Source organism: Corvus kubaryi, unplaced genomic scaffold (genome assembly GCF_017639235.1).
Source record: "Corvus kubaryi isolate FWS band 111438036 unplaced genomic scaffold, C.kubaryi_AGA036_p1.0 76, whole genome shotgun sequence".
In the NCBI taxonomy this organism is placed as follows: domain Eukaryota; kingdom Metazoa; phylum Chordata; class Aves; order Passeriformes; family Corvidae; genus Corvus; species Corvus kubaryi.
This window is the reverse complement of record NW_024582063.1, coordinates 6,680,784-6,690,159: the sequence shown is the minus strand read 5'-3', so window position 1 is coordinate 6,690,159 and position 9,376 is coordinate 6,680,784. Positions and strand designations below refer to the sequence as shown.

Below are 9,376 nucleotides of genomic sequence, written 5' to 3'. Positions count from 1 at the left end.
TTTTTTTTTTTTTTTTTTTCCCCTTATTATTATTACTGGTGTTTTTTTCACTGGCGCCTCCCGTGCGTTTTCCGATTGAGAGCCGCCCTCGCAGCCCGGTTTTTAAGAGCGTTTTGTCTGCAGATCTCCCCTTTGTTTGCACAGATCCCCTTTTTATTTTTTGATTATTTTTTCCTTGTTGTCGTTCGTTGTTAAAGTCACTTTTTTTTTTTTTTCCGGGAGGGGGGGGGCGCTGTATTTAAACACTTAAAATGCACTGCTATCTCCTGAGCGTGCTCCTCACCGTGGATCTGGCCACCGTGGCTCTCAGCCTGTCTACCTGCAGCACCCTCGACATGGATCAGTTTATGCGCAAGAGGATCGAGGCAATCCGGGGGCAGATCTTGAGCAAACTGAAGCTCACCAGCCCCCCGGACGAGTACCCCGAGCCCGAGGAGGTGCCCCCGGAGGTCATCTCCATCTACAACAGCACCAGGGACCTGCTGCAGGAGAAAGCCAACCACAGAGCCGCCACTTGCGAGAGGGAGAGGAGCGACGAGGAGTATTATGCCAAAGAAGTTTACAAAATAGACATGCAGCCTTTTTACCCCGAAAGTAAGTCCTCTGTGTTTGTGCATGTGTGCGTAATTTCGCCCCCGAGGCGTAGCGGTGCTCAGCACCTTTAAATAGCACCCCCAAGCATCGTAATCTGCCTTCTTTGCTTGGCTTGCTTGTCATCCTCAGCATCGCTTAGGTGGAGGCTCTTAGGGTTTAATTTAGGTGACGGGGTATGCATATGACTGGATGGGACTTGTTGGGGGGGTCACCTGTTGCCCCAGACTCACGAGGTTTCCAGACCCCTTTGAAGTCACCCAGGAATTCCCCAGGGTGCCTCTGGCGCCCACCACCACGTACCTGAGCAGAGCTCCCTCCTCCTGGGATCCCACTCCCTCCCCAGCACCGGGTTTAGCTCCCCGGCAGCCCCGTGTACAGCCTCCAGAAAGAGCCAATATCTTTCCACTGCTCTTGTTTCCCTTGGAGTGTCTGGAACGGGCAGGTTTCCATCTCTCCATAACTGAAAAGAAAAGGAGGTCTTTTAAAAAAAAAAAAAAAAAAGTCGCCAGCTCGTCTTGTCTGTGCCCCTGCAGAACATTGTCCCGCAGACTGCTATGCACATTGGTGCTCAGAGAGGACAGAGACCTCCTCCCTCCTCTTCCCACTTTAGCTAGCCTCCCCCTTCGGTTCGTGGGCACTTTTCATTTCAGGTACAGAAAAACTTTTCCCTTCTGGGTAGCCTCGGTTCTTGGAACCTGTCTCAGCCCGTCTGCCTTTTGCTGTTTTTAACGACCTTCTGGTGATCCATGCCACGTTTTGCACAAAAAAAAAGAAAGGGTACTAATGCTTTGTGCTGACCAAATCCACTTAGAGTGATTAATAATCATAACGACGTGCCTTTTTGTTTTGGTAGAGAAGCTTATGTACATAGGAAAAAAAAAAAAAGAAAGAAAGAAAAAGCACCGCACTGCCTTAAAAGAATCTAGATCATCATCATACCGAGGAAAGTGAAATACCAGAAGCAGAAAATAACTTCACCGTTCACATAACCAAACCCTAGTCCCTAGTCGTTTCATTTAGCTCGCTTCCCTCCCCCACCACTTGATGCCCTATATACTTGCTGTCTGTTTCTCAAAAGCACATAGCTCTTGCTTAAATAGATAATTCAGCCATCTTGGTAACTTTATCCTAGAGTTTCTAATTGCATTTTCCTCTTATTTATTTTTAGTTTAGCAAGTTGTAGCTTTGGGGCTTGCTCTGTCTTGCATGTGATAGTCCTAGGATGCCAGCCAAGGTAGCTGAACCCCACGCTCTGTGCAGCTGCCTCCCTTTCTTCCTTTAGTCTTAAATGACAACATCAGGTACAGGACATCCTGGCAGTCAGAGCCATTTTTTTATTGTAATTATGGCACCATCCTTAATAGCCATGATAAATACACTCCACCCTTGTTACCCTTGGGGAAGAAATACTTTCTTTTTTTTAAAAAAACCCACATATTTGGAGCCAAGTGGGTATGAGCAGAGTGGTTCAGTGCAATTCATAGCCGTGGCAAGAACACAGAAGTCCTGCTTGTTTTCCACGTTGATGTCCTGTATTATTTTGCTGGTGGTTTTGGTAGAAGTCAGCACTTCTTTTTGAGACCTATTAGATCATACCCAGGGCAGAGGAGCACCTCTGGGCCAAGGCTGGGAAGACCTATAGCAGTGCCTTGGCTTGGAGAGCTGACCCTGTAATAGTCTCTGAGAATTGTAAAGCGCATCCGTCCTGAGCACATCTGTCCTCTCTCCTTGCTTCAGCAAACTACAGAGAACCAATAGTCCAAAATGCAGCTGCATACTTTCCAGAAAATTAAAATATCTGTGGTGTGTGACTTGGATGGTATTGACAAAAGAGGATCTATTTTTGAAACATTGTCAGGGGCCAGATTTGTTCTGAAGTATCGATAGAGGCTTTGGAAGAGCGAAGGAGATTGCAGGTATCTACCAACAGAGTGCATCAGACGTTTGGGATCCGAGGGCCAGCTAGCAGCAGATCCAGCACTACTGTGCGAGGGCTGTCGCTAACATCAGAGTAAGTAGGTTAACTGTTTTTCCACTGCTCTCTAGTTATGCTGGATGGAGCGAACCTTTCCAAAAAAGACAGTAAGGAAGAAATCACTCCACCATATTTTAAAGGAAGAAATTGAAAGCGCAGCTCTGGCAGCCACAGGCACTTTTTCCTAGGCATTTCAGAGCGGATTTTTTTAACTCTACAGTGTCTGCTGTGTTGGAGAGAGGCAGGAGGGAGAAGGGGATCAGTGTGAATGCACTGGAGGTCAAAAGCTGCTTGGACGGCAGGCATGGGAAAGATCAGTGGTTCAGTTTTTACCACAAGTTGTTAGCGTTCAGTAACTGACTACAACCCAAGTATTACAAGTATGCTCTAATTATACTCATAGTCAGCAATATATCACTACAGATCGCTGATAGGTCTTCGTGGGGCATTTTGTAGAGTTCAGACTAAATATTTTTAGCAATGGGGAGATTTAAAAGGAAAACTATAAGAGATATTGTATATACCCTAAGGCATATTTTGTCTTAAATATTATCCTTGGCCAACTGTACTGTATTAATACAGTAAATATGAACAGAACTGGCAAGATGCCAATCTCCTGGGATGAATTTTAGTCAAGAAGGTATTTATGGGATATAAATAATACTGTGTCAACATTTAAAGAAGGGATCTGATTAGTTTTGAAATTATTCATATTAATCTTTTCACATGCTGTTAGTTTAAGGCTCAAACTAAAGTTGTGCTAAGGTTTACTGATAGTTTGCACTGAGGAAGTGAGGGGGCATCTGGCTTGAGAGTCCACTTGAGGTTAAGGACACATCGGGATATAGGTGGAAATTCAGCAAGTCAGGGACTGCCTGACCCAAAAGCAACAGATGTGAAAGAAATGGCACAAAAGAATGCTACAAAGACGTTTGGAGAAAACAGAAAGCTTTTGTCTGTCAAGCATGCCTTGCACTCAGGACTGTGTGCATCTGTATGAGCCTGAATCTCACCAAAGTCCAGGTGGCAGTCAAAATTAGAGGTTTTTCAGAGTAGTCTAAAGAGGAAAGTTGGGTATGGTGCTCTCTGAGCACAAAACCAGAGAGTTCTTGGGAATTTTGTACCTAGGCAAAGTTACCTGAGTAAATGCTTAAAACTGGTGACTGTGAATGCTGGATCACATTAGAAGCTTATAAAAGCTTATTACTTACCAGTTCTTCCTTGAATATCTAGGGCCTGATACTTAAGCTAGGTGATGATTGCCATTGCACTGAGAGTAAACAGAAATTTAATGCCAACACAGTTAAGGATTATAAATTGTAATGCTGGTGAATACCTGGCATACTTGAGAAAAACAGGCAACACATGTATCTGGAGGCAGGGGCCCATTCTATCTTCTTCATTCAAAGCCATTTTTACCACAGACAGTGAACTGGTTCGTAATGATTGCTTAAGGCCAATGCAGGTAAACTTAAGTTTTCTGCATTCTTGAAGATAGGTTTATAAGTACTCATTAGCCTAAGAAAACACAGTTCTTCTGGGTTTGGGCCTGGTTTTTCATGAGTTTTAAGCTTAGTGTGAAGGAGCCTGCAGAGGTTCCATCCTGCACTGGTTGTTAGGATTAGTCTTCTCAGGAACTCTGTCCCATGAATATTGCTTTACATAGGCCATGGTTCTGCTGAATATTTGCCCCATGAAAGACAACATTATAAGCTGTCAGGGCACAATGACATGCTTCTACTTTATCAACAAGGACTCAATTTACCAGCAATTACAGGTATGTGGGTTCCTTGTCTTCAGGGCACCAGAAGCTCCTGCGGGGGCTCCCAGCACTGACTGCATCATTACCACAGTGTTAACAGCTCACGTGTGTTTGCATTTAGCATAACACAGAGCTTAATCTGTCAGGTTTTCCCATGTTATTAATGATATGGAAACGGGCTCAGGAGGAACAGGTTATTTTAAAACTTTCTAGCTATGCTGGACCTATGGTTGTGGTCTGGAGCACCTCTTGGAGGAGGAGGTGTTTGCCAGGCATACTCTCTGCAGTAGAGAGAGGACCTGAAGCAGTGTGAAGGCTTTCCTGAGGAGAGGCATGGGGGGAACAGTTCTTTGTTCCTTGTTCATGAATGACACTTAATGCAATCTTTGTAGGTGGAAAACCCCAGGAAATTGCAAATGGCTTTAGAAAAGCACAGGGTGATTTTCTAGACAGTAGTCCTCTACATACTGCGAGGGATAATAAAATAACATGCTCTGGTGCACTAATGAAGGGCAGCACCACATGTGTTTCCTGCCTGGCTTCTGAATCACCAGCCACTTCTACTGTAAGCAGGGTGCCAAGCTGGGAAGCAGGGGGGAAGGTCCAAGAGCCAGTATGGAATGATACATGGTCCTTGAGTTTCTTCCAGAGGATGAAGCCTACAGAAAAGCTAAATACCCATGACCCCCCGTCTTTAACACTGCAAGGTCAGATGAGCTAAAAGACAGAAATACAGGGCTATATTCCCAAGTCCTTTCCATAGCCCTCCTGGAATTTCTCTCTTGTGTCTGTTTTAAAGAGGCATTTTTCACTGTAGTTTGGTGACTGAGTAGGTTTGACAGAATCATGGAATCATTTAGGTTGGAAAAGACTTTTAACATCATCTGAGTACAACTGTTAACCTAGCACTGTGAAGTTCACCACTAAGCCTTGTCCCTAAGTGCCACATCTATACTTCTAAGTACCTCCAGGGATGGTGACTCAACCACTTCCCTGGGCAGCCTGTTCCAGTGCTTGAAAGCCCTTTTGGTGAATATGCAGCAGTGCCCCTGCTGCTCCCCACCCTCCAGCCACTGACAGTGTGAATGTTTTATAGTCCCAGAGACCTTTCTGGAATTGTGCCCTTGTCTTTTGCTCGTGGCTGGAGATGTGCAGGGAGTGCCCGGAGCTTGTGCTGCTCTTGCTGGCTCTACTTGCAGGTCTAGTGTGAATAGGTGATTGAGTGAAGAAAGCAAAGCATCATCTTCATTAGATACTGGTTTTAGCCTTGCTCCTCTTTGGTGCTCTGCATGAGAACTGTAGGAAGGCTGGATTACTTTGAAGTTACTACTTCCAGCATCTCACTGTCAGCTTGAGATTCCTGCCTGCACCAGAGCTGAGCAAAAGGGTGAATGAGAGAACTGGCTGTCATTCTCAGTGAACTTCTTCAGCACAGCCCTGAAACATGCACAGAGCTTCACACACATGAACAGACTCATTAGCATTAAGGCTCTGTGTATGCCTAATTAGCTTCCTGAGTTGGGGCCCGGTTTATGGTGCACTTGCAGGGATGAACAAAGCCAGACAGTTCAAATCCCTCTCACTGTGGTGAAATCTGTCATTTGGGCATGGGAGCCCAGTGAAAAGGAAATGCTTTACAGCATGTTTTAGAGAGGAAAGAAGAAACTCTTCAGTGATCCTGAAGAAGGCTGACCCTGTTGGGCAGCTGGCTTCTTTTGCCTTTGCACTGATGGGCTAGACTGCTCCTGTATTACAGATAAAGAGAGGAACCCCAGGGTGTGGTGACAGAACGAGTCATGAGTGAAGACACACAAATGTTTCCATTCCTGTTGTGAAACCACATGCAGCACATTTTCAAGCAAGCAGTTTTTAGCTTGAGGATGATATGCTCCCCAGGTATTATTTAATGTAATAATGTGTTACGGATGTTTCTGCTGATTTGTTTAGATAAAAAGGATTGGTTTGGTCATTTGTTTAGGGAAAGCTTGCACCCTGCCTTCCACCACAGGCTGTTGCTTGCTTCCCCTTCAGTCTGTGCTGTGGATAGTTGGTGCCTAGCTCCAGCATCACTATCAGCTGGCTTCCTGTAGTAGTCAATCTGAAGCAGCAATGTTTCTTCTTAAAACATCTCCCCCGTGCTTGTCCTTGCTGTCTGTGCTGTGTTAAGTGATTGCAGCTGGGCACCCGACTGTACAGGACATATGGCTGCAAGGTATAGAGGAGAAACTCAAAGATTTGTCTGTTACAAGACAAACTCAAAGATCTGTCTGTAACAAGACAATAAAATGTTGGAAAAAACCCCTTAGTGTCAAGGGTTGTGTTTTATCTCCTTCCAGTGTGACCAGTTGTGTTTGAATTTATGGATGACTCGTGAGGCAGTTCAGTGCTGTGGTTCCCTTCACTCAAATGGCACAGGATTGGCTTTGCAGAAATGAAGTGCCAGACCTGGCTTTGTTACACCTGTCTGGTCTTTATAGATTTTTACATGTTTTTGGTGCTCTGCAAGTTGATCCACAGTAGAGAAGTTGCTTCTTTGGGTAAAATAGCATTCTTTAAAACAACCTGGTTTTCCAAAGGGAACATGGCAGTTCATGCCACTTGGAGAGCTTCTGGCTCCTTGTATTGGAGGTTGTGTTGGATGAGTTTAGGCAGCTGTGCAGAGAGACTGCTCGCTCATTGTGAAGAGACAGGCTCCACTGAAATACATCTTGTGGTGTTGTTTGGGCTCTCTGGCATCCACATTCTGTTTCCAGGAGATGCTGGACCTCACAGGCATCCCTGCAGCAGATTTGTGGCAGAGAGTGTGGAGAGGATTCTTCAGAACATCTCTCCCTTGTTCAGGTTTTAATTTGGACAACGAGTGAGGAGTGCTTCTCATTCCATGTGTGATGCTCATTGACATATTCAGGATCTTCTTTGTAGAACTGAGCTTTTCCCCTCTGAATCCCTCTTAGGGAGGAAACCTCTTTTTGTTGTTACATAATACTTAGTACAGTGTGATGCTAATTTCAGGTTATTAAAAATAACTGTATAAATTATAAAATATAAGTTTTAAAGCTGACCCTGCTTTGAGCTGGAGGTTAGACTTCCAACATGATTTATCCTGTAATCCTTGCAATACTACATTTTAATGCAAGGAAAATAATGCATTGTATTTCAGCTTCTACAGGGTGGTCTTGATTCAAGTATCACCACATTTCTAAAGATGTGCTGTCTTCTGCCAGTCTTGGATTTGTCCCTCTGCTGTAGCTTTCTTGCATCAAAATGTTCCTGTTCTTCTTTCCCTCTGCACACGGTTTTATTTTGCTTTTCTAGCTTGAATGTTGCTTTTCAAATAAGCATGGTAAGTTGCATGAAAATAGGCTACTGTATTGGACTTCAGCAAAAGCTGTGGCATAGTTTTAGGCAAACTGAGGAGGGGCAGAGAAGGAAAATGTTGTGATACTGACCTTTCACTTTGCTTGTCTGGCTCCTTCCCATCGTATCTAACCCACACTGCACTGACAAATACCGTATCTGTCTTGACAGGCAAGTTCACAAATAACCATTCATTCATAACTTGGAGCTGCTGTAAGACTCCTTATGGGTTGCTTAATCTGACAGTTGTGCATTTGAGCAGGGACTTTGAAGCAAAGACTTTGTAGAATGACCGTGAGTTCAGTCTGACTTTGTGAAAACGAAGAGGGAGGTCTTGTGTGAAAGAGGATACTGTACTTGAGGGTGTGTTGCATGTGTGCATGCGTGCACACACGCGCGTGCATACATTTCAGAGTATTGAAACAGCTGTTGTTGCCAAAGCCCAAATTGGAATGTTCTGGGAAAGATAATTTAATTTTTAGCTTCTGGATTCATTTCAGTGATGGTAATTTCAACACTTCCTGGGGAGAGTCTATCAGTGGTTATGTGCATCAAATGCAGCAGTAAATCTGTCATTCTTTCCATTTCAGTTTTTCAGGCTTACAACTTCGTTATTTTTCCTTGTTTGGCTGGTGTTAATATACAGTGTTTTCCCTGGCTTCATCTCTTTTAAACCCCTGCTTTGAATTTTAAAAGGCAAGCTAAGCCTGTTGAAGTTCCTTCTCTTACTTGTTTTTGTTTACTTACAGCATTTGAAATTCAGCAGCTAGCTCAGCTGAAATAGTGATGGTAATATATCTTTACCATAGTGATGATTGAAAGATAGGAATCAGAACATGTTGGTTTTCATTCCTTGGGGTGGAAAAAAAAACAATCCACAAAATCCCCCAATCCTGTGCATGAACTTTGTACTCAGAAGGCTGAAAAACTAATAGGTGTTAGCAGCACTGATTCTTTTGAAGTGGTCAGAGAGCACCTCACAATCACATATTTGATGAAGGCTTCTGTACAATAATACTTACTAATCCTGAGCCTGCTATTGTGTTTACAGCTGATCTCTGGTACCCTGAACTGAGAGAGTGGTCCTTGCTTATTTGAGTGGGCATTGTCCAGTATGAATAAGATGACTTCTTTCAGGCTTTGGGCAAACAGTCATAAAGATCTCTAGGACTGCCAGGATGTACACTTGGAAATAGACCACCTGCAAAACTTTTCATCTTCCAGATGGCATGTAAAAATAATGCTGCAAATTCAGGCTCTTCAGATGCAGCAGTGGTTTGAAACAGTGGCACAAGTGGCCATCAGGGCCTGGTGTTCACCAGAGCCTGGGACAGGCTGCTGCTCCTTGTCCCACCTCTGCTTGGTCTCATGGGTGGCCCAGACTAGCAAAGCTGAGAGGCATCTCTGCTCTCCCTGGCTATGGAGGGGCAGCTCTGCCCTTTGCATCACAGTTCCTGGACTTTGTGCTTTGAGGCTTTGGTGCAGGAATTGATCCAGCTGACTGGAGAAAGTTAAACAGAGCACTTAATGAATGCCTAGTAAGCAAGATTTATGGATGCCAAGGTTCAGGTCCACTGACACGTGCAGTTCATTTCTTCCTTCAAATGCCTGCAGGGGGTATGAGGGATATTTGCCTTCAGGGAAGGATAAATGATACATTGCATTTTCCAACATGATAGGACATTGTA

General features: G+C 44.3%; 1 protein-coding gene across 1 annotated transcript in view; it reads left to right on the top strand.

Annotated features, from left to right (window-relative positions):
* The first annotated feature begins 6 nt into the window (after window positions 1–6).
* The window catches only part of TGFB2 (transforming growth factor beta 2), a 60,690-nt gene continuing 51,320 nt past the window's right edge, over window positions 7–9,376 (top strand). Inside the window, exon 1 of the mRNA XM_042051664.1 lies at window positions 7–594. Within this exon, the coding sequence (XP_041907598.1) occupies window positions 252–594 (343 nt within the window). The 5' untranslated portion in view covers window positions 7–251. The remainder of the gene's footprint in view (window positions 595–9,376) is intronic.